Consider the following 26631-nt stretch of genomic DNA (forward strand, 5'->3'; position numbering starts at 1 on the left):
CCGATGTGTGTGGGTTTGAATCCATTTCTTTGTAGAACATGGAAAATTGTTTTGTAAGTGAAGTAATATACCCCAAACAGCATATACTATACATGAAAGTGCAATTTGTATTTTTTTGTGTGTGTGAAAGATTAATAATTATTTATGTTACAAAACTAGAAACAAACAATGTAGGCACAGTTGTAAGATCTGTGTTAATTCTTTTGTGTGCTATTTGTTTTTTAAAGAGGAAATAGCTTTTGCCTTAACTAAATCTGCCCCCTTGTGCCTCACAACACACACAGAAATTCGGTATTGCACATCTTGGAATGTCTTAATGCTTACGCCAAGCCTTTACTTCAAATGTTAACTATGAAATAGTTTTCCACCCAGCAGTAACCAGGGTAGCCCATGTAATTGTGTTGAGTCCTCAAGTATACACTTGACTAAGACTAGTATGAAAGTGATTTGTTTTGAACCTAAAAGCTATTGATGGTTAAATACTGGTGGGTTTTTAATTGGTTAAACCTGTAGTTTATCTCTGTGACCAGAGCCACTTACTGTTTTGTGGCATTAAACTCCATTTGTTCTATTGCAGCACCTTTTGTCATGAATCCTTACTTGAAGAATAAAAACGTAAGGACCCAATTGCAGATTGAGGGCCTTTTATGTTTGAGCCATGGTCTCTCTCTCTCTCTCTCTCTCTCTCTCTCTCTCTCTAGACCTACAGCCAACAGATAAATACCAAAATACTAATGTTCTTAACTGTAACATGTTTATCGATTTACAGCATGAAAAATAAATGTATTCATATCACTTTAAAGGTGTTTTCCGACCTACTTTTCTGCTTTTGGTTCTTGGCTTGTATTTCAATTTAAAATGTGCCAATTTTTCAATTGTACAACACCTCCTTTAAAAAAGAGTGTAAAATAAATACCTAACAGCATGCATTTCAAAACTTTTTTTTCTTGTCAGTACCCTTTTAGATTGTGAAAGGTTTTTCCTTTTTATTTACAGATACATGCTGGGACTTTCTTTTTTCCCAGCGGTTCTTCAGTTCTTTGGGTTCCTGTTTCTTCCAGAAAGTCCTCGTTGGCTAATCCAAAAAGGCAAGACACAAAAAGCTCGACGGGTTCTCAGTCGGATCCGTGGCAATCAAAACATTGATGAGGAGTATGACAGCATCAAAACCGGCATTGAGGATGAGGAGAAAGAGTCTGGAGGAGGTAAGCTGTTACACACAAAAAGTACAAAAAAATAGTATGCGACGTATTTTTGAAACAGTGAAACAAACTAATAACTGTAACATCATCAACAGCTATGGCCAAAAGTTTTGCATCACCCTATAGAATTCACTTAATCTGTTATAAAAAATTCAAATGAAATCTGTTGAATAATTTTACGTTAACATATTAAATTGCATACCGCTTTGTAGTTTTCCATAGACTTACCGAAAAACTGACAAAAATGGGAAAATATGACATTTCAAAATCAAACATGAAATACTGTAATACTATTATGGCTTCTGGTAGACTTTTGCCATAGCATTTTTGTAGTTTCTTTGATTAGATGATGTTAAATAAAAGATCTGAATTATTCATAATGTTTTTATTAATTAATTAATTTATTTTTAAAATTGTCTCAATTCTAAAATTACAGGCACTGCAAAACTTTTGGCCATAGCTGTCATATTGACAGTAAATTTTAATGGACAGAAATACACAGAAATCCATAGACGTTCTGGTGTGCATGCAATTCTTGTTGTTCATTTCATTGCAATTTATTTGTAGGCTTGGTGGGGAGACTGAGAAACGGCTGCCCCCATGTTACTAATCACCAGTCTTTCTTTTTAAATCCTGGTCTATGCCACTCGCCATTTCTCTGCGCAGCTTTGTTCTCTGCCTCCTCTCCACCACCTTTGCATCAGCTGCCCTTTTGTGGTGTCCCATCCCCACTCCATTAGATGCTCAGTCTTGAGCCTTACAGCTGTGCAAAGCCAGTACTGCCCCATAGTCATCATTATTGTATAGTTCTCATTATAAGTAGAACCCTGTGAAATTGTTTTTATTTTTTTATAATTTTTCATTTTATTTTTCTTATTTTGTTTTATTTCACATACACATTAATAAAACAACTCAAGTAGATGTATATCAATAATAATATACATTATGTTTTAACTACATACATTTTTTTTTTTTTTATTAAATATTATTTGCTTTTTTAAAAAAACATTTTAACATAAACAGACCTTGTACAGAAAAATAATTTAGTTACCATAATTTCTCACTAGCGACAGTAACGGTAACATACAGTCCCCCTCTCTCTTTAATTAACTGCCTATTTACAGTAAATACCACCCATGTCCTCTATAAAAATACAACAAGATACAATAAAATATATACATATTTATACAGCCCTACTATTGTGGGGCTCTCAAAATAATTGCACATACAGCAGTCTACCCATTTTAAAAAACCCATTGCATTGACGAAGCAGTATACAACAAGCTTGGGGTTCCTCAATATTTAAACACTAAGCAAAGCAGATTCATTCATTCAAATCCATTCAAAACCAAAACAGCATTTGCTCCAGTGCAAAATTTGCACCACTTGAAACAAAACAAAGAATTAGCATACTAATACAAAATACAGATGAACCTGTTTTATATCACCTCGCTTAATATCATACCCAGTTTATTATCACGATTTTTGAAAAACCACTCTCCATGCACCGTAGGTTCCTTTGAGAAAAGACCTATCTTAGTATCATCTCACAAACCCGCTTTTTGTCACGTTTTGTGCAGCCTGTCAAATGCTACATGGCCGGGCTTTACTAAGTATCCAAATGATATAATTAATTTCTAACGCAACTAACAACCAATAATCATCTCCGCTGATAAACTGACATTTTGTGCAGCCTATCAAATGCTGTGTCTAACGGGATACAGTTCAGTTACAAAACACCACCACCTCCAAATTTTAACATAGTCAGTATCATACAAATGCACAAAAAACACCAAGGATTGATAGCTCTCATCAGTCTCTCATCTCTCATCAGTTTGTGTCATTTAAATAATGACACAAACTGTTTCATTCCAGTTAATGATACAGAACGTACTTGTCCTGTAGTAAACGGCAATCTTGATGTAAGGCGGGTTCAGCTAATGATGCTTAACGACAGTATCTTTTGACTCTCATTCCAGCCGTCAGTCATTATTTTAACAGTTATAACTTTAAATTATATATCTGCGCAAGTGCTAGTCAAAGCTTCCGTTTCGCTTCAGACCGTGTCTATGGTAACGGCTGAGCCTTGACAACTACGATTGCAAGTATTTATTGAAAGTATTTTTGTATAAACCTCCCAATTTAAAAATGTCAATGTGTGTGTGTGTTTTTTGTTTTTTTTTCACTTTATTTATTTTTATATTTACATTTCATTTTATGTTGTTTTATGTGTTACATTTCTTTTAATGTCGTGTTATATCGTATGTGCGAAAAACATGGTGCTCTAATTATAAGTAATGAATTCAAGGTTTTAAGGTGTTCCGTTGGGCAATATTTGAAACCATTTACAAAATGTTTGCGCAAGGCAAAACATTTTCAGGCTTTTTTTTTCTCAAACTAATCATATCATCTGTTTAATTATTAAAATGTTGCAATCCAGTTGTTCTGATGCAGAAACATTCGGATAATTCATATTTATCGCCTGGAATGGTAATTTAACTGGGTTACACTGGTTGGTTTAATGATCTCAAAACACTTGAATGGAATAGCAATCATGGAATAGCAATTTTCATTTGTGAAAGTTGATCTTCAAAGAACAAAACTAGCACCACATCAATTTAAAGTGCGGCTCAAGATTCTTCATTTTATACATGCTGTGGGTAAAATAAACAGAATAATACAGCACTGTTTTGCTGCATGCTAGTTAACATTATAGATACTTCATTTTGGTGACAAAATTTTGTCTAAATACTATAACTCAGCAGGTAGAGTAAATTCTGTTTCACAAGTAGTGTGAGGCAATAAATTGAGGTCTCATAACATGCTGCGATGTTGGCACTGTATAGAACTTTATGTGCTACACCTATACACTTGACATTTTTAATGTATGAATGGTTTCATATAGATCAACCTATCCTATTTATACCTGCTTTGTGAGTTTCTCACTTGTTCCAGGATTAGTCCATTAGACAGTGATAGACATGTGGGAACTATTTGTTTTTATTATCAAAATATTGGATGTAAAATTCAGACACTGTATGTGAGAAAAAATAATACCCTGACCAAATTGTACCCTATGTCTGGTGCATTAATTTGTTTTGTCAGTTTAATTATACCATGCGCAAAAAACAGAACTGTAATCAGAGTAATATCTACAATAATTGTGAGACTTGCATGTCTGCTGAAGGGAATGTTTTTTTTTTTTTTTAAATGTATTTAATAATTCGACATGGCCATCCTACTGTATCGAAAGACTTGGATAATGTCATACTGCTGTCCTTGTGTTTTTGTTTAGTTCTAAGAAGAGCTTTGGGACGTTTGGCAGATAGATATGTCTGGTAAAAGATATATATATATTCCATTAATAAGATAAGATTATGTAAGTCTTTTTTAATTTTTTATTTTTTTTTGGTTGGTGCTAAACTGATGATATTTCACAGTATTGGGTGTCTGTGCCTGTGTGACATTCATAAATTTGTAGAGGGATTCCTGTCATATTCTGTCACTCAGCCTTCATGTGAAATTGGTTTTATATGCACCAAGGTCAGTTTCAGCACACAAAGGAATTACTATGAACTATTATAGGGTACTACAAAACAGAATTTGTGGCAAACTGTTCTTACAATGTGTATGAATTTGTCATCCCAAATTGACAGGTGTTTTGGTAACATGTTGTTGTTTGTTGTAGGAATTAACAACTTAACAACTACACATTAAAAAAAAAAAAATAATAATAATTTTCTTCTGATGTAGACCAATATCCAGCATGAAGAGACTGGAGTAATTCAGACTATTATAATACTGTCCATTTTTTAGATTTTCGATGTAGAACTCTCTTTTGATCTGTGGCACACAATGCACTACGACTATGTCATCTACATGAGATAAGAGGACTAACCTTAGCCTTAGAATATCTGTAATAGAAATAGCTAATCTGTATTCAGAATGGGACTAGATGGCTAATAAAGAGCATAGTAAAAAAAGCTACTTTTTCTGAAAGATTTTCATGACATTTTATTGTAACAAACGTCTCATGACATTTAAAATACATGTATTTATTAATTGTATTGCAGTATTCTTAGTGGTGAAAACAACATGGGCCCGATCTTCGAAAGGTTTGCGCACCGTGCAGAGGGGTATGCCCCTTGCAAATGGCTGTTGTGCCGAAATTGTGCCAAGTTGCCATATTTGAAACGTCCTTTTTCGCGTCACAATCCATTCTGCGCTGTGCAGAAATAAAATGTATGCATCGCACAATATGGGGGGAGTGGCCAACAATATGCGTGATCCTGGTATATTCGAAGGTATGCGCCTAGCATAAAACCAGGTTTGTGACGCGCAGAATAAGGATTGTAAAAGGACTGCGTTAACTCCGCGCACATTACCATTCCAGCACTGAATACAAACAGGCAACAATGGGAAACATGGGTAGCACGCAGCATGTCTGTCAGCGTGTGGATGTGAATGATGCAAGGCACACCCAGCAACAGCAACCCCGACATAGGTGAAGATATTCTGAAAGGGTGTACTGGCCTCGGCACAGATATGAGGAGCCCAGCAATGAGCAAAGCGTGTCCAGGTATCGTCTCGACTCATCTATGCCACATGCTGCATGATGACCTGGCCAGAACAAAGCTGCGCAGTCATGCCTTGTCTGAGCAATTGGTAGTGTCTGTCTGTCTGTATGTGTATACTGGCTACCGGGACAGCAGTGTCCTGCCACCTCCACCGCTTCATAACCACATTGCTGCGACGTGCTGAGGAACATATTAAATTCCCCAGTACCAGAGCAAACAGTGAGGAGATAATGCTGGGTTTTTATGAGGTTGTGCACCTGCTGCGTGTGGTAGGTGCAATTGACTACACCCATATTGCTATCTGGGCACCTGTTCCATGCCATGTAAACAGGGTATTCCGAATGAATCCATCAGTATTCAGGATACCAGTATTCCGAAAACGAGATACCGAATACCCACTTAGTATTAGGATACTATCGGAATGCAATATTTTCCTTTTTTAAATTTTTTTTTTTAGTTTTTTAGTAGATTAACAGTCAATACCAGGATATATATATATATATATATATATATATATATATATATATATATATATATATATATATATATATATATATATATATAATTATTTATTATCCTTGTAGTCAAATTGATATTAAAACCTCTTTTACGAGTATGACCTAGCCAAGCAATAATCAAAATATGCAAAAGTACGTAACTCAGCTACTTCAAACAATTACAACTCTCAGTCACAAAATCATGCAGTTTACTCTTAAATTGCAATAAAGATATCTGGGTCTGCAGCTTTAGTTTGGACTGGAACTCATTCCAGGACCATGGGGCATAATAAGCAAAGGATCCTTTACCAGACTCAGTACGCACATTTGGGATTTTAAAATACAAAAAAGAATGATCTGAAGCAATGGTTACTATGGGAAGCTATAAGGTATTCATTTAAATAAGTATATTCATATAATATACATTGAATATACTTATATACCAGAATACACCAGTACTTCAACCTGCGTACAGCTAAAGAAGTCCAGCCTACCAAATCACATAATATACAATGATGAGTATTAAATCTTGTATTTGTATTGTACCTCAATGCTGCATGATATAGCAAGTCCAGTTTACCTAAAGCTGATGGTGATGCAAACCTATATACTGCATCACCATAGTCAATTTCCAGCAAAAACGTACAAGCAATAAGCCTCTTTTTTTTGTTTCCATAACATATATAACATATTCATATCATAGTGACGTTTATAGCGTATTCCCATGCCCAACAGACAAGTGTGGAAACATGCACTCACCTCTGTCCAGCACACTGCCTTTCTTCTGTTTCTTTAATACGGTCCTATAAGGATATGGTAATACATCAGTATTTAGAAACATGAGATGCAAATGTATTCTAGGTGGACATTCAATATGCACATAGCGCAATCAAATTTGAATTGGGCGAAAGCCCTAATTCATCTGAATATACCAATATCTGCGCAATAATTGCAATGCGCTAGTTCCAATAACTGCGCACCACTAGTTCCAATAAATGCGCACCGCTGGCTCAAATAGTGTCGGAGTAACAGTCCACTCTGGAGTTGGTTACAATAGTACAAACGTACAATAGTACAGACCAATCAAAAACCTGTATTTTCTCTGCAGCAGTTCATTCATAAGTTAGCTGAGGCAGGACAAACAGTTCTGTTAACTGTAATTTCTGGCCGTTTATGCAGCTGTCCAGTCTGCTGGATGTCGATGTTGCTAATTGTACAGATACTGTTCATTTATTGAGAAATAATAGTAGGCTACAATTAACATTTTAGGGGCGTATTTAGAATTAATTATTGTTCTTAAAGAAAAAAAAAGTCATAACGAAATAAATCCATTCCGGCGACATTCAAAACCTTACAAACTGGGCTTAATCATGATGTTCAAATGGGTGAGTAGAATGAATAACATCACACAAACATCATCCCAATTAAAGTCACTACAGTCCTGACAAGAACTTATACTGTTGACGACTTTTCTAATTTAAATCAAGTGCTCGCTTCGACTGCCAAGTTTTTATGAATTTCTATAATATAATGAAGTGAACGGACATTATACCATATACTGTTTTATTCTGTTACCAAAAGGTATTTTGTCAGTTATTTTTAAAAAGATCGCTCATTATAGAAAGACCTTGAATTTAAACTGCTAATGACCAGTGAGTCTCACTTCAACTGCCTAAAAAGCACTTCACTTTTTGCAAGGCATGAATTTAGTGAGGGGATTGTGCGAAGATTGAAGATTGGGACCCATATGTATGGTATTCAGGAACAGTGCTTACAGTACATTTTGTGTCACTGTACTGATTATTATTATCAGAACAAAAAGCAGACATTGATTCCTCCTGTCCATAATGGGTGAATTTTAATAAGCAGTCATGGCATCACTATTATACATTCTTTTTCACTGATCATGCATCATAAGAGGTTCTAATCTCATTTGTTTTAGCACAGAATAATCATTAATTTTGTAATTAACAAAACATTATCTATAATACTGTAGGGGCCTGATTAGTTTAACTTTGTAGCTGGAGAGATATGTTTTTAGGCATTAGAAATGCATGCAATAAACAAAGAAAATATGTATATCTGGATTTAATAATGCATCACTGGTAGAATTAACGTATGGGTATGATGTGACTAATTCCTTATTGGTTTAAATTGTGTCAGTAGCCTTAGCATTTTTGTAGTCTCATTTTATTGCTTTTAGTACCTGTGTGGAATTAAGAGATTAAATTCAGACACTGTCTGCATACCACACTGTAAAAACTTATTAACTAATAGTCCTTTCACAAAGATTAGTTGTGACGGCTCAGAACCAGCACTAATGCTGCTTTTTGGTCTGTGTGAATTATACTGTCACAGAGCCATCACCTTTATGCTGTGTCTGAACCACCTTGCAAGGTGGTTCAGATATGGCGCTGAACCGCCTTATCTCCTGTATGAAATTCTATGCCGGCACTGAAGCACTATAGTGAAATGTTCTTATCCTTCTTTAGTATCTTTATATGTATTTGTATGTACATGCGTATGTGTATGGATGCGTGTGTGTGTATGTATATGGATAGACAGATAGACTTTTTAAAACTATACTTTAGTTTAACAAATACTAAAAGAAAAACACATTCATGTTACTATTACCAAAAATCTGATTTAAAATGCATTTAAATGATCTTATCACCTTAAAATGTAACAAAAGCATAAAATCACAAGAACAAAGAAAATGTAAGTGTTTCCTCCTCAATTATGCACACAGCCCCACCCACACACCAAGTGCCTTTAAAGCTGTCCGGGTCATGCATTATAGAATAAATGTTAAAATCGAGTCTAACTCTGGCCAAAACCAACTCTATAAAAATATCAAAGGTATCAGAAAATTGCAGTCCCATCCACCTTGTGTTTCCTGCTTTTTAAAATTGCTTGTACCAAAATAAAGTTTGCTAATTGGCATAGATTTTCCTATGTTTGGTCTATGGTACACCAAACACAAACAGTCTCTGAAAAAATCTAGCCCAAGACGCACAAACAAGGACTTTATTAGTGCAAATAGTGGGGACAATCTCTAGCAAGACACGTAACAGTGGAACATAGTCTCTCTCTCTTTCCTGCAAAAGGTTGCATTCATCAGTGACCCTTGGGTCTTTATGCAGAGATAAGAATTTACTGCAAGAATGGTGTGCTAGAGTCTGCATTGCAGGTCTCCTGACCTTTTAGGTAGAGGGGGTTTGTACAGTGCTCTCCAAGCTGGCCTGATCTCCGCCCCTGATCAGCGCGCCTGGTACAGGAGCTTCCCCCGCACGCTGTGCAGAGGGAGATCAATGAAGAATTTTCGTCGGATCAGGCACCCTTCCTACTCACTACCCGGGGGGTCATCTGGGAGACGAAGAGGGATGGGAAAGGGGTCACGCTTGATGAAACAATGATTCAGAATGTCCCGAAGTTCTTTGGGCAGGGTAGTGTGGAACTCTTAGATCAGCAGGCTGACCACCCTCACAGAGTGTAAAGCCAGTGCTGCAGCCAGACTCTCCAGGCTCATCCAGGTCTGATTTTGTAAGTCCAGCACATGCATCAGTTTTATAAACTCGGCTTTGATCAAGTTACCATAAAAAGTGGGAGAATTACACATCCCTGTTCTAAAAGCAGAGTTAAAAACATTGGGTTTCTCAAGTACCTAATAAAAGCCCACTGTTTGTTTACTTTGTTCTGCCTGTAGACTTGTCCATGCTGTCAGTACCCTGCTATAATACTCTAGGAAGCCAAAACAGTTAATTCTGCTTGTATGCATTAAAAGCAGATGTCTGTCCACCCTCTTCCAGAGGCAGGTACAGCACCCTTTGCCTCAGCCGGTGAAATCCATGATCACTTTCTGGAGCTGTTGTAACAGGAACTGCTGCGGTTCCACACAGATCAGTGTGTGCCAGAGCATTGATGTTACCAGGTTAATTACAATTAAAACCACCCTCTGAAAGAGGTAAGAGCCAGCACCTCCTCTCCAGATGCCTGTTTCCAACACACCCTCCCAATTCTTTTGGGACATGTTTTTGTCCTATAAAAACACCCCCCTTGTTCCACTGTAACCCCTGTGGTAGGGCTGGAAGACTAAACCTAAAAGACCATTAAAAGGACTATTAGTGTTGCACTGCTCTTTGCCCAGTTAATTCTTGCTGAGGATATTTTTTTCAAAGCAGGCCAGGCTGTGACACAGTTCTTTTAGATCTTTTTCATTTTTAATGAGAACTACATGTCATCAGCGTAAGCCAACACTAACACTTTGTGGTCTTATGTCAGACCATGTCCAACATTACAATTTTCCCAGTCCAGTCTGATGTCAGAACCTGTCCAACATCATCAAAAAGACATAAAGCATGGGTCTCTAGTCATTTTTTCTCCAGAAAAAGCCTAGAAAACATTTCAATGGCTGAGTGAGACTGATAAGAGCCGAACGAAGCCGAAAAAAGGGCATGTCTGATAGCCCCATGCAGCACAATGATAACACGGACATAAACAAAGGAGATAGCTGCTTCAGCATCCAGCGCTCAAAGAATATCACAGACATTTGCAGAGCTTTTTGAGATGTTACAGTAATAAAATATGACTTGGATCACATTATTGACGAGTTTGGTGATAAAACAAGTGATCAGGCGAGGATGTATCAGTATGAACGTCTATAAAGAAGTATGTGAAAAATACAGCGAACAAGGGGTCGGGGCTTGGCTGGAGATGCAGTATTGAGTGTCCTTTTGCGATTCAGTGCCTTTTAAACCTGTTTTACTCTGAAAAAATATATTTTAAACAGTGCATGTAAAATAAACAGCGCATGTGAAAATATATTGGACCTGACGTGCCTGACAAGAGCTGAATAAATGGACCGCTAAGGGCTAATAGCGGGCCCATGCAATGGGGTATTGTGAACCCTGTTAAAACCTGTCTCTGTTGGTACATTTGAGGCTCTAAGGACAGGGAGAATAATAAACCTGAGAGGGGGCAACCTTGTCTAATGCCTCCCTGGACAGGGAAAGGTGCACTCAGTCCCCCATTGATATTCAGCAGGCTGAGAATGTTACAGTAGAGGACCTGAATCTGGGCTAAAAAAAACAGGGCCAAATCTGAATGCTCCCAGTACCTGCCACAAGTACTGGTGATCAACTCAGTGAAAGGCTTCCTCCTGGTCCAAAGAAATCCAACCAGCAGAAAAGCCAAAGAGCTTGGAAGCGACCAAAATGTCTTGAATTAAAAAGATGTTATCAAAGTTTGAACTGTTGGGGATGCAATAGGTTTGTTCGGGTGGGTGATGATTCCCATCACAAAGTTCAGCCGATTGGCCAGGGCTTTGGACACTATTTTATAGTCTGTGTGGAGCAGCGACATTGGACGCTGTTTCTTGATGTCACACGGATCCCCCTTCTTTGACAGCAGAGTGATAACTGCACACCTGCAACTCAGGGGCAACTCTTCTCTCTCCAGGCTCTCACTGGACACAGCTAGTAAATCAGCTGTCAGCAGCAGCTAAAATTTTGTAAAGAACTTGACCTCCTATCAGCCCCTGGAGGGCATCATCTTCTGCACAGTCAGTACACTCTCTAGCCCTGCGCTCTCTTCAGCAGCGAGCCTCGGCAGAGCTTCCAGAAACAACTGGGTCTCCTCCAGTAACCCCACAGCCTCTGCTGTAAAAAGTTCTGAATAGAAACCCACAGCCAACCTTCGGATCTCCCCAAACTTCCTCAACCTGTTCCTGCTGGGGCCTTCAGGCAGTGGATTGTTTTTCTCTCTCTGCGCTTTTCCGCTTCAGACCAGAGAAGGACTGTGTGGGTGCGTCGATCTCTATGAGGCGTTGCACCCTGGACCTGACCTTTTGAAACCATGCAACACAAGGACTATTGTCTCTTGCTTGTTTTTGTATTAAAGGTTAAAACATGGTTATTAAAAATGAAGGTTTTAATATCCATGATGATGTTATGGCATTACTCTTGGCATTAAATTAACAAATATAATTTAAATGTTTTCCACACTTACATTGCAAAGCCTGTCTACAATCAACTTCAATGCAGCTGATCAAGATTAAACTTTAAAAAAAAAACATTTGCTATTCATTTGACTGCAGAAATACTGCAGCTCTTGACTCCTTGCCATTCATGGATAGATTTAAACTACTCTTAACAATTTATCACCAATGCCAGTGTACATGCTCACCCTGTGGGTTAATGTAAAGACAACTTTGGTTGGTCCGCTGTTAAGAAATAACTTGGGATTTCATATTATTTAGAAATCAATAGGAATAATTCAGTGCTACTATTGGAATATGTAATTTACAGTGCGTTTGAAGGTTTTCTGTGTACTTCAGTAGTTTGTGCATCATACTATTTTGCATTTTCTATACTCCCTAAATCCACCATCCTTAGGTCAGTATGTGGATCTGCACATGCTTACAATACTGCAATACCCAATTTAGATGTGTGATACAAGGTGATCATCACTTCAAAAAACATTGTGCCCTTGCTGTTGAAGGTGAGAAACTTACGATATAGTGTGCAGAATCCAAGTAATTCACAAATCTGACAGATAAAGAATTCAGCACTCCCCATTGTGATGCGTAATAAGCAAAAAATAAGCAAAATGTAAGCGAATAGAATTCTAAAGGTGGCCACTGTTGAGGACATAAATCCTCAGTCAATAGCGAACCTGATTCTCTTTGCCATCTACAGTATATACTTTGTGTTTATGTCCCTAGTATCACTTATGAAAGTGAATACCGTTGCAGTGCTTGCAGGGTAGAGCAATTTGTTACAGTCCTCGAACAACATAATCAAGTTAAAAAAAAAAAAAAAAAATCGAATAAAAGTTACTTTCTAAAGCAGAAATCAAAAGCAGCCACAAATGCTTAGATGTCACTACAAAGTTGCAGTCTGTCAGAGCAAAAACGTGATTTTGAGTGTAGTAAGCTACTCTTTTGCAGACTAGTGCTCCATTCCCTGCCTAGTGTAGAAGACGTTGCCCTGGAGCCTTCTCACATCCATCCATTTTATTAAAATGTAACCATAGCCGGCTCCTCGTTCTATATTTAGCACTGAGCAGACTCTCTTGGAAGAGTTTCAGCTTAATTTCTTATTGCCTTTAGAACAATTCAAGCTGTGCTGACTCTTGGTAAAGAATCTATTTTTTTGTGTGTGTTAGATACAAAACAGCTTGTTTTACCAATGTGACCGTTGTTGTTCAAAGTGTCCTTCTCTCACTACAGACCCTTTCTGGAATGAAATAGTCTTAAAAATAAAAAAAATGAAGACATTAGATACAGAAAGTGATATTCACACAATGAAAGCAAGGATAAGGTTATCAAATTGTTGGAAAATAATATTGTTATGTACATGATCAGGTTAAAAAAAACAAAAAAATAAAACCTTATCAGAGCTGTAGACAGTCCTCAGTATATAGATGAGACAGTATATAGATGAGTATATCTTATACATGGCTTCCAGATCTTCTAGGAACAGGACTGATGCTCCCCTTTTCCTTTCTTTAATACCTCATGTTTTTCCAGGGCATCCCACTTTTTCTTTCAACAAGTTATGGATAATAATAATGTATTTTGTGGTACGCTTTCAGTGTAGAATGTTACATGTTGGCAATTTTCTTTACCAGCATGTGGCGGAGTGTCCCGCCCCCTTTTTGTTTATCTGTGTTTTCTGTTATATGTAGTGTGTTTTAATGTTGGTGTTTATATATAAAATACACAGGATATAAATATGGGTTGCAAGCACAAGTATTTAAAATGTATATTTTGTATTTAGGCACGAGGATTGCACAGCACTTCACGTGCAAGTAAAATAATATGTGAGCACGGGAATTGCACTTTTATTAATTCACGTACAGTTGTACCGAGACTCCAATTGAATGATTGATTAGCAATCGAGTCTCGGTACAGCTGCATAAAAGCTGCATGTTTCACTCACTCGGGGTTGTGTGTTCTGAGTGGAGAACGGGAGAGAGAAGAAGTTTTCTGGGGTTTGAGAACAATTGCTACAACGTGCTGGAAGTGCCAGCTCGGTACTTGTTTGTCTGTTCGTCCACTGTCTTGTTAGTGTTGTCCGTTTTGTCAAGTGCTGTGTCCTGTGTTGTGTTTTTTGTTTAAATCCTTTGTTTATTATTATTTACAATAAAACCTTGGACGCCGTAGCGTCACCGATTCACTGCCTTACCTTTGATGTTATTCGTCTTTCTTCTGGTCTGACATCACCCCTACAAAGCCATTCCGTTCACACAGCAGAATATATATATATATTTTTTCTGTTTCACAGTATTCTTACATCAGTAGCAAAGGGAAAACAAATGGGAAATACTGATTTGCATTACATGAGAGTAGATGTTAAAAGTTCATGCTGATTTGAACTCGGCTCTCGCCGAGATAAGTACCAACTAAGACATAGCTTTACAATAAACTAATATGATCCATCTGCATCTCCAGCCATATGCGTTTCTTTCCATCTGATGATGTTGATATCCTTCTGCCTGGTGTTGATGGCTGAAGTGTAATGCTGGCTCCAGGGATCATCTTATTTTACCTCCCCAGCGCATTAGCACACACAATGGCTGCGATGCTGGCTCCGTGATCAACCACAGTGCGGTCTCCCCAGCACTAAGTAGGATTGAGCTAAGTAGGGTACATCTCTGGGGTCTTCAAGTGGGGACCTTACGTCCTCTGTGTTTTGTCAACTAGCCCACAACACCTCAAGAGGGCTTGACAGTGATTCTGGCATCCGATCATCACCCCTCTCCGTCCCTCACTCAGCTCAGCCCAGCTTACTTACCTGTACATCAGCGTTGCTTTCTATTGTGCTCGAGATCACCAGCCAGAATCTTTCCGTCTCAACCACAGCCAGTTACTGCTCCTTTCTGCTCCTTCAGATAAGTTCTTCACTGTGCAACACAGCTCTTGGCCACTGAGCCCGACATCTCTGAGAAACCGGGTTGTAGAGTGTGCCACAAATCCTCGGCAACCCACCTCAACTGGGTAAACCTGGACTCTCCATCCTCGCTGTTCCACTTCAGCAGCTAGTTGAGCATACCGAAGTTTCTTCCTCTCATACGCTTCATCCACAGCATCCTTCCTTGGTACATTTAACTCTACCAGATAAACAAGGCATGCTGATCCAGACCACAAGACAATGTCTGGTCGAAGGTTATTGGTGGCAATCTCAGCTGTAAAAATAAGCTGTTGACCAACATCTGTTAGTATGCTCTAGTAGCTTCCAGTTGTCCTGGGCGAGGCTTGGTTTTAACAACTTTTCTGGGTGGTTGCTCTCCTGGATGGAGGAATATTGTCTTTTGTGTGTAATGCTTTGAGGGAAGTGGTGGCAATTTACTGGTCAGGTTACGCTTGTCTTCCAATGCTAAGGCCAAAACATCGCAGCACCTAGTCATGGTGCCAAGTAAACCATCCTTGGCTAAGACCCACCTTACAACCTGTCAAAATATGCCTTAAGGACATGAGGGATCCTCATCCACCCAGAGGTTTAAGGGAGAACATCATATGAGAAAACTGATCCTGCTCTGTTCCATTGTCCATAAGTCTTGCCAGCCGATCTTGCACTGTTCCACACTCTCCCATCTCATCCATTCTCCCTGTTTGGCCTGGGAAATGGCCTTTACACACCTGATCCTGTCCTCCTGCTTTTGCACCTTGTTGACTACTAGCTGCCTCTGTTGAGTTGGGGTTGCCTTGTGCCATGTAGGAGGAGTTGAACTGAGACCAATCCCCCCTCTTCCATGCCGAACTTGTCCCATAATATCACTGATTCCAAAGGCAGCCTTTGCATCTTCCACGGCTTTCTTTGCCGCCCACTTTCTTCCAGTTTTCAGCACAGGTACTGCCTCCCTTACGCATTTGTTACGTGAATCTACTAATGTCATTTCCAGTCGGACCTCAGCGCACTTAAACGCCTCAGTTAGAGCAGAGATTGGTACCTGCAGTATTCCTTTACTATAAAGTCCCACTCAACTCCCAACCATTTCCTGACGTATGAACTGATTAAAGCTTCCAGCTTCTCAACTGCTGTCAAGGAAACCTCATACACCATCAGTGGCTACAACATCTTGGCAGTAGACCAAACTGAAAGTACCAGAGTTTCAGTTTGCCTGGTAAAGCGCTGCTGTTCTTCAGCCCTTCCACTGCTTGTTGTCTAACTTCTCCCACACGAACTGTGTCCTTTAGATCACCGTCGTATCTTCTCCCAAGACTTTTCACTGGCTTCTCAGACACTTCTGGTATTGCCTGTGATGGCTCTAAGTTGTCCCCAGTGAATAAAGTACTGCTGGTTTATATTTCAGACTTCTGTTTTATGGATACCAGTTTTATCTTACCTTAAATCACAAACTTTCACATTATGATAACTACTTGCTGAATAGAATTGTCTCTTGACATACTTTTCAGAACTTGAGCAGTTCAGTACATTAACCAGCCTGAGAAAGAGTAGTGCAAAAGCTTCACAGGTAGGGGTGGTTAAGGGTGAAATGTAGGAAGGTAATAGTTTAACAAAGATAAGCATTTCATACACAACAAAGAGGAAATACGGCTAGTCTACTGCTGTAGATAGTATTACTGTAATAATTACCTTAATAGTAATATCAGACAGAAAAACAGTGGTTGTGTAGATTGAATGCACCAGTAGTGTGAATCTGATGCTGACTACAAGCAGGAACATGTTTAACAAAATGGTGCTGTAATAAATTGAATCATTTCCAGGGCAATGACAGTCTTCTAAAGTGTGCCTGACTAAGGTTACATAATAAATACAATTGAAGGTGATTTTTAATAGAATTTTTCTGTGACCTAGTTATGCATAATAAAAACTGCACAACGAAAACTGTCTGCCAAGTTGATTGATAACAACAGGAATGTGTCTATTTTAGATATGGGCATTGCATTTAGTTTTCTTTATGTGAAAGTTAAGTAATGAAGAAGCATGCTTTAATGTTAGATTTCTCACTCCTTTCCTGCCAAATTACAGTCACCATGAGTCAATTCTCTCTATATACAGAGTGACATTTTTAAGTGGAAGTGAACTTTTTTGAACTGTGCTATCAATCAAGAAACCTTATTTGGATATTATCCTGAACACGCTGGCAGTGATGGAGGGTTATTTTCTTTAACCACATTTATTTCAGGTGTGATAATTTTTTACCTGCTGGCGCTGCGTTTAATGCAACTAAATATATTTATTTTTGTTATGGTTGTTTTGTTTTTAAAGCCTTGTTGGACCCAGTGTCTTCCTTTGTGTAACTGTCATCTAAATACCCATGGGTCCCATTTTTCCCATTCTGTGATTTAAGGTACTCCATCTCTTTCCATTGTAGTTACTTTATTTTTGGTTTGGTTTCTTTTTAATAATCCCTGGGGTTCAGAATCTTGATAACTGAAAATTGAATTTTGACTTGTACATTTCTACATGTAAGTTTGTTAAAGGAGCGCTAACAAAGGTTTTGAAATCTATTTTCTTATCTTTTATTAGCACTGAAAAAGTAATTTCTTGCTCACTTTTTTCTTCTGTTGAAGATATATATATATATACCACAACACTCTAACAGCTACATGAAGCATGGAAGTAATACAGAATGTGAATGAAATCTTATAACAAATGACACCTACTTAAATACACAAAACTAAGTGTGCAACCTCAAACACGAAACACATTTTCTGAATATAAATTAACTTTAACAAATGCAAATGCCTTATTAAAACCTAGTGCAGATTGTGCAAACAATGACCAGTATTAATCCCTAGTTTCACTATAGCACATTGTTTTGACCAAATTGCGTGGCAAGGAGCTAATTAACCCTGACATTCTGCCAGGATTTTGCATTGGAATTGCTTGCATTTGCTTAGTGTGTGAGTCAAAAACAGTATGTGCTCTGCTACGGTGAGCAATTACTGTGTAAACCAAGGATATGCCTGGACAGAATGAAAATATCTTTAAGTTGAAACAACACAAATTCTGGAGTTTTGTTTCCCAATTTGTAATTGCTTACCAACTACGTTTTAATTTCGTTGTTCATAAAATGGTTTGTGCCTGGCACAGATGTTCTCCACTTCCAGATCGTGGATATCATACCAGAAAAAAAAATGGTGCCAATGTCAAAGCCTCAAATCTCAGAAACCCCGTTCAGGTAACGACTTCTTTTTTGCAGGTTTAATATGGCTGCCACATCAAGGCCAGGTGCTATTTTATGTTTCCGCTGTAAAGAAACAGTACACTTTGAGACATTTGATAATATCTAAGATATTTTTTAGATCAGTTTAGTCCTGTAACCTTGGTTACATAGAAAAAACATTTTAGACACCTGGCACCTTAATGCATTATTGCCAATGTGGACGTTTCACTATGGGAAAGGGTTATTCATGTATTTATGTATTCATTTATTTATTTAAGTATTTATGAACAGCTGCAATCTGAGTTTCAGAATTTAATTTCTAGCACTGCCAGGTCTGATTGCATGGATAATGACCCTGTTGAGTTTCTATACTTTAGCCTAAACTGGCATCTGTAACATCTATTACAGTCCCTAAAAGCATAAGGTACATTGCATTACTACTATTATTACGATTTGAAAAAAAATTAATCCTAAACTGTAGACATAATTTATTTATAAAAGGACATACACCATTATGTATTCCTGCTTTAAAGCTAGATAGCAGAAATCCATAGCTGACATGTTGCCTTTATCATGCTGATTCGATCTTGTGTTCTTGTGTTTTTGATATTTTCATGTTGTGCTGTGATTTGTTGTTGTACCAGCTTTGGTCCTGAGATTTCTGTATTTCCGAGTGGTTATGACATTGTAAAAGCAGTCGCTTATGTGCTGAAAAGGAGTTTAATGATAAAATGTGAACAAAAATGCATATTGGCAATATAAATACGCAGGACTTCTGGTCAAATACAAAGCACTTTTGATTGCTAACAAAGACAGCATCAATAAAAATTAAATTGACCTAAACTGCAATGCGTCAAATAAAACATATAGAAATTCATTTGTTTTTCAAAAAGAGATGAAAGCAGTTATGTATCTCATCTCAAATTTTAATTAAATTCCTTGTAGACAATGTGGACATTTAAATCAAGGTATTTACATAGGGTGCTGTGTTCATCTCTGGTCAGTCTATCATATTCTTTATGTATTTTTTGGCGGATTGATTTGGAACAGCGATTAAAAATACTTTCAGAGATATTAAGGCCCTGGTATTGACCAATCATGTTAAAGGAAATCTCTGATCCATTTTCTAATACAAGTTCTCTACTTTTTATTTCCCATCTGAATATACAGCCCTGAATTTAAACTGCCTTTGTTGTCATGGTGATGTAACACAAAGGTTCTCTAGGTTTCCATCATTTAAAGATTTCAAGGATGGACTGTCACTGCTCATCATTTTCAGTTTTGTCCTTGAGTTTTGAAACATTTTTGATGGATATGGGCTATGTTATTTTTGTAGATTATGAAACTTTGACAGTCTATTTGTTTTTAACTGCTGGTGTTGTCATGTTTGTTTGTAAATTTGAATTGTACCTGAAATTTTAAACACCTTATTCTGAAGAACGGGTTTTGCTTGTTTATGTGAAAGCATGTAAAAGTAGTCAAATATAGAAAACTCATTTTTCTTGTATGAAAAAATTATCATTTGGCAGTTAAATGGATTTGTTTTTACAGGGGATTTCAATTTGATAAAAAATAAAAAAAATGAGAAAACAGTCACAACCACAGGGTAGAGAGATACAGTAGAATGTCTACCTTATTAAAATGACAAACGCTTGTCTTTCCAAAAGATGGTAATATCCACCTAATCATAGATCTTTTGCTTAAATAACGAATTAGGGAACTATCTTACTGGTTAGACAAATCCCTTTCTTGCACCAGTGCTCAGTATAGTTATTATTATATATTTTTTGCATTCTGGCTTTATGAGACAAACATAAACACCAATATTTTTTTATTTAGTAATGCATGGATTTAATTATTCTACAGGCATATATAAACTGTCCTCTGCAATATTAAATTAAATATGTAAAACCGTATGGAAAATTAACTATGCAAAATGTTTTTGCTGATGATTTTTTTAAATTGTTTTTTTTTTTATTAGAAACTTGTATTTTTCCAGGAAACACAAAGGCGCCATGCATATAAATGATCAGTTAGCGTGTCACTGTCTTTCAATCTTAGGGTACAGATGTGAGTGGTACAGTGGATAATTCCATTTAATTGAATTGCAAAGTTGTTGGACTGACATCTGTGCCTTAAGGAGCACCAGATGAGTTTCCTTATGGAACCTAAATTTAGCCTGTTTGGGGTTTCATGGCTAGTTAACAGGCAAAGGACTGTAATAAACGTTATCTTCATGTAACAAACATTACCTTCTATTAACGCTGGGAGCATAATGGAATGTGTTGAACATCTCATCAGTAGGTGATGACATTCCTTTATGTCCTTTGGCAGAGTCCGAGTCTACATGCTTCATGGTATCTTGGTGGTATGTTAATTGGACTGTGCAGTGTTGTCCAAACGCAGCCTAAGGGGCTGAACATGCTGTCCTGTGGAGAGAATAAAACTAAGTATGCTGTTGAATTAATGTTGTTAGACTTCTTGCCATGCTGGCTGGTGTGAGGCTGTACTGATGTATACAAAAATGAATTTATCAGTATTTAAGTATCAAACATTTCATTCTATAAGCATTTTGTGATTTGTATCAGTTTAGTTTGATTGTGGAAATTGTTCATTTTGCATGGACAATCTTATATTATGTATTGTCTTCGAATTGGGTATACAGTTGTGTTCTATGGTCACTTTTGAGTACTGGTGCAGTTCCTTCATAGGTCAGAAACTGTTAACAATACATACTTCATTAATACTTGTTACACTTTACATCCACAGTTTGCATTTCTGCATAGCCTTGATACTTCACGTTTACAATGTACTTTATCAGTGATGCCTTTGTCACGTTTGGATGCTTTGTTTTTGTTTCCAGAAACACCTACATCTAGTTTGTGTTATTTTATCCTGGTGGCCTACATACAGTAAACCACATTGAATATTTGGCAGTTCAGTTACTCATATATATTACAGTTTCAGTAATAAATATCTTCCCATAAGCAGTTTCTAATCTTCCATTTTCCCCCAGATAAAATGGGAAAACCCGGTGGGTAGCACGAAGGATGAAATTGAAATGGTGGAAATGACAAATGACTGCTTCCTAACACAATTTGTCAAGGCACCGACTAGAGGGGAGGCATGCCTTGATTTAGTCTTTTCAAATAACGAAGATAGAATAACTAAAACAGAGGTCAGAGAACCAATGGCAAACTCAGACCACAACATGGTCTCATTTGAAGTGTTTTTAAAACCCCAAAAGTAATGACTAAAGCTAAGGTTTACAATTTTAGAAAAGCAAACTATGAAGGTATGAAACAGAGACTAACAGAAGTAGATTGGAGTAAAATAGAGAAAACAACCACAGAAGAAGGATGGTTGTTCTTCAAAAATGTAGTACTAGAGGCGCAAAACAATTACATCCCTAAAGTAGACAAATCTAAATGTAAAACTAAATTGCCAAAATGGTTTAATAGATCAATTTAAAAAAATATTCAGCGAAAAAAGGCACTTTACAGAGCATTAAAAAAGGACCAAAAAGAAAGTACGCAGAAAGAGTACACAGAACTGCAAACGCAAGTCAAAAAGGAAGTTAGAAAGGCCAAGAGAGAAATAGAAATGAACATTGCTAAGGGAGCTAAAACCAATTCCAAAATGTTTTTCCAATATTACAACAGCAAGAGAACATTCAAAGAGGAGATTAAATGTTTAAGAGATACAAATGGCAAAATGGTAGATGAAGAAAAAAAAATAGCAAATATATTAAATGATTACTTTTCACAAGTTTTTACAAAGGAAGATACTGACAACATGCCCCACATGTCATCCAGTTCCTATCCAGTTTTAAATAACTTTAGCATAACTGAGGCAGAAGTGTTAAAGGGACTAGGAGCTCTTAAAATAAACAAATCCCCTGGGCCGGATGAGATCCTCCCAGTAGTACTCAAAGAAATGAAAGAAGTAATTTACAAACCGCTAACCAAGATCATGCAGCAGTCTCTTGACACAGGGGTGGTACCGACAGACTGGAAAATTGCAAACGTAATACCGATCCACAAAAAGGGAAACAAAACTGAACCAGGTAACTACAGACCAGTAAGCCTGACTTCTATTATATGCAAACTTATGGAAACTATAATAAGATCCAAAATGGAAAATTACCTATATGGTAACAGGGTCCTGGGAGACAGTCAGCATGGTTTTAGGAAAGGGAGATCGTGTCTAACTACTTGCTTGATTTTTTTGAGGATGCAACATCGATAATGGATAATTGCAAAGCATATGACATGGTTTATTTAGATTTCCAGAAAGCTTTTGACAAAGTCCCGCATAAAAGATTAATTCTCAAACTGAACGCAGTTGGGATTCAAGGAAACACATGTACATGGATTAGGGAGTGGTTAACATGTAGAAAACAGAAAGTACTTATTAGCGGAAAAACCTCAGAATGGAGTGTGGTAACCAGTGGTGTACCACAGGGATCAGTATTAGGTCCTCTGCTATTCCTAATCTACATTAATGATTTAGATTCTGGTATAGTAAGCAAACTTGTTAAATTTGCAGATGACACAAAAGTAGGAGGAGTGGTAAACACTGTTGCAGCAGCAAAGGTCATTCAAAATGATCTAGACAAGATTCAGAACTGGGCAGACACATGGCAAATGACATTTAATAGAGAAAAGTGTAAGGTACTGCACGCAGGAAATAAAAATGTACATTATAAATATCATATGGGAGATACTGAAATTGGAGAAGGAATCTATGAAAAAGACCTAGGAGTTTTTGTTGACTCAGAAATGTCTACATCTAGACAATGTGGGGAAGCTATAAGAAAGGCTAACAAGATGCTCAGGTACATTGTGAAAAGTGTTGAATTTAAATCAAGGGAAGTAATGTTAAAACTGTACAATGCACTAGTAAGACCTCATCTTGAATATTGTGTGCAGTTCTGGTCACCTCGCTATAAAAAAGATATTGCTGCTGTAGAAAGAGTGCAAAGAAGAGCGACCAGAATTATTCCGGGCTTAAAAGGCATGTCATATCCAGACAGGCTAAAAGAATTTAATCTGTTCAGTCTTGAACAAAGAAGACTACGTGGCGACCTAATTCAAGCATTCAAAATTCTAAAAGGTATTGACAGTGTCGACCCAAGGGACTTTTTCAGCCTGAAAAAAGAAAAAAGGACCAGGGTTCACAAATGGAGATTAGACAAAGGGGCATTCAGAACAGAAAATAGGAGGCACTTGTTTACACAGAGAATTGTGAGGGTCTGGAATCAACTCCCCAGTAATGTTGTTGAAGCTGACACCCTGGGATCCTTCAAGAAGCTGCTTGATGAGATTTTGGGATCAATAAGCTACTAACAACCAAACGAGCAAGATGGGCCAAATGGCCTACTCTCGTTTGTAAACTTTCTTATGTCTGATAGTATATGTCATGTGGAGGCTCTGGAACTGCATAGAGGATACATATCTTCATGAAAATTGCTCCAGGGCAGAGAATGAACTTTGGCTATTCATCTTGAAATGTGCTGGTTGTAGCTAGTCTAGTCTATGCCTTTGAAATACACAGCTTAGAACGAGAAACAGTGGAATCTGTGGAGTTCAAACAACTATAAAATCTCAGAGATATTGTCTCAGCACTGTACAAACAAGGATCAAACAGAGCTACTGTATCGCAGAAGTGCAAAGGGGAGTTTCCAAAAGACCGATGCAGACAGAATTAATTATTATTTTTTTTAATATTCGCGATACATAATATATTCTATTCTAGCACTGCAAGCAATTAAATCAATTTGATTGTAGACAAGCACATAACAGTAAGTATTGGAAACAATACACACAATAGACTGTATTCATTAAACATAAACCTGCAAGTAAATGCATTAAAGCTCTAATGCCACACCAGTGCTCTAAAAATAAGGCTCAGTGCTCTGTATCACTTCAGTTGTAATGAATTAGGTATACAATTTATTTAAATGTAAATGAATCTGTAGTCGCCCAGTCAGGGCCATCAAAATGTAAGAAATGAGACATACTATATTTAAGTTCTGGATCCTAGAACAGTTTATCTTTGCTTACAGTATATCCTAACGTCATAACATTTGCTTCAGTTAATTTCTTGAGTCATAAAGTATTTAATAAGCTGAATACTTACCGATTTTCAGCAAAGAAGTCAATCTTTGTTGATGAACACTGCAGCTTCCCTCTCTGGATCTGAAGTTCCAATGAAAGAAGACAGTACTTTGTCTGAAGTATGCATTGTATTTTGTCAGCTCGCAATAAACAAATAGTTATTTTCAAATGGAGATCAGCTTTTTGATTTCCAAGTCTTGCAGAATTATCTTTGTTGTCAGCAGTTTTCCAACTGGAACTCAGTTCAGATAACATGTTGCAGTTGAAAAGTTATGTAGTTCGTAGAAATGTTCTCGTTGCAGTTCTTCTGTACGGCTAGTACATGACCTTAAGCTCAGCTGCTGGCTATGCTTCCGTCCGTTTAGTTGAGCGACTTGGAAACCAAGACCTGCTTTCAGATCATGCAAGTGTCCTGTTTACTGTTTCAGTCTCTCCTAGAGCAAAACTGATTTTAGCCATTCTTCTGAACATTGGTTTGTCCTTGCCTTTCATGAATTCGAGCAATTTCTTCCTCTTGCCTGGAGCCCTGTTCCTTGTGTGGGATACACGCCGTATAGGAAGCACGTCCTTTGAAAGTTGCACGGCTGCTTTTATGATTCTCCCTTCCACCCTGTGATTGGTCCGTTTGTTTATTTTGGGCTGTGACCAAGTCCACGTGGGGTGTTTCTCATTGGTTGTTATCATTCAGAGACGGCCCCTTGTCCTCAATTGTTTCGCCCCTTATTGGCTGTAATTATGAGATTGACTGTTTTCTGCCCAAGGTGTCAAAGCACCCAAAACTGCCTGGCTTGCCTTATACAAGATAATAGTGGCGCTAAATGATTCATTCAGTGAAGGGAGAAGATAAAACACTTGTCCAGCAGTTAGTTTATGACTCTTTTTGAGCATTCTTTGTCAGTGGGAAAGTTTGTGACCAGAAATCAAGTGGACACAGTGGCTTAAGACCCCCCTCTATATATTTTAATTATTTAAATTTCATACACAGAATTATGTTATGATCCACTCTGACACAGTGCTAATAGACACCTGATATTGTATAAAACAAAACAAAACAAACAGACTTCTAAAGAACGTGGGAGCTATTCGGACTATGAAGGCACACTATTAGCAAACTGTTGATATGAGATGTGTTCAAACCTGGCAACTGAATAGTCAGTTCTGAAGTGAAACCTAGCAACCAGACTGAAATCTTCAGTGTGTGATGGATAAACAAGCATCTGCTTCTAGATACCTGCCATGTCATCTTTAAATACCATCAAATCAATCTCCAGCAGAAGCATTGCTCCTTTACATTCAAAACTTGTTGCTATATTAAGGTAACTGTAACTATAAAATGTTCTATATTTAACCATTCATTTTTGTCTGACGGGACCACGAATGGTACACCGCATACTACATGAAGTCTAAAGCTACACAAAATACTTACTAAATGCCCTGCTATCTCTGAATAGATAATCAGCTCCTTTTCTACTGCTTTCTAGGACAGGGTACAGCTGGGGATGCAGGTTTGTTGCCGGACGTCTATCATACCATTTGTGAGACAGATTGCTGATTAAAATCCTTAGCATAGATTTAAAGAGGAAACAATTATCTATTCACCATTCTACTTGTGAGATATCTTGCCCATTTGTTTTTAACATATTTTTACCACTGTATTTAATGAGTAAGGGGGTCTGAGTGAGGAAAAAATGGCAATTTATCACCATCTAGATCTCAGACGACATTTAGTAAACGGTACTATACACGACCCTATTATATATATACGTTCATATATATTTTATATATATAATTATATAATATATATTATATAGATATAATATATATATATATATATAGGCCCAGTCGAAAATCTATTTGTCAGTGTCAGTGTTTTCCCCCAATCATTTTTTAAATAACCATATGCAAATAATGTTTGAGTGCAAAGCTCATGTGAATAGAAAAAAACTGCCTAGAAGTAGTTGCTCTGTGCGTTGAATGGTTCAGGGTTAGGGTTAGGGTTATCTTCAGTTCAGATAACGAACACATGGAGTTTGGTGGTTTCGGATCAGATGATACGCTATCGTACATATTTTGTACTTTTTTACTTTTTTTATAGACACTG

The 26631-nt window shown here is 37.4% G+C and overlaps 1 protein-coding gene across 1 annotated transcript in view; it reads left to right on the top strand.

Annotated features, from left to right (window-relative positions):
- Positions 1-53: 53 nt before the first annotated feature.
- Positions 54-26631, top strand: part of LOC121318329 (proton myo-inositol cotransporter-like) — a 65654-nt gene continuing 39076 nt past the window's right edge. The window contains exons 1-2 of the mRNA XM_041254858.1: positions 54-615; positions 997-1205. Coding sequence (XP_041110792.1) covers positions 1001-1205 — 205 coding nt within the window. The 5' untranslated portion in view covers positions 54-615; positions 997-1000. The remainder of the gene's footprint in view (positions 616-996; positions 1206-26631) is intronic.

Source organism: Polyodon spathula, chromosome 7, assembly GCF_017654505.1.
Source record: "Polyodon spathula isolate WHYD16114869_AA chromosome 7, ASM1765450v1, whole genome shotgun sequence".
Classification (NCBI taxonomy): domain Eukaryota; kingdom Metazoa; phylum Chordata; class Actinopteri; order Acipenseriformes; family Polyodontidae; genus Polyodon; species Polyodon spathula.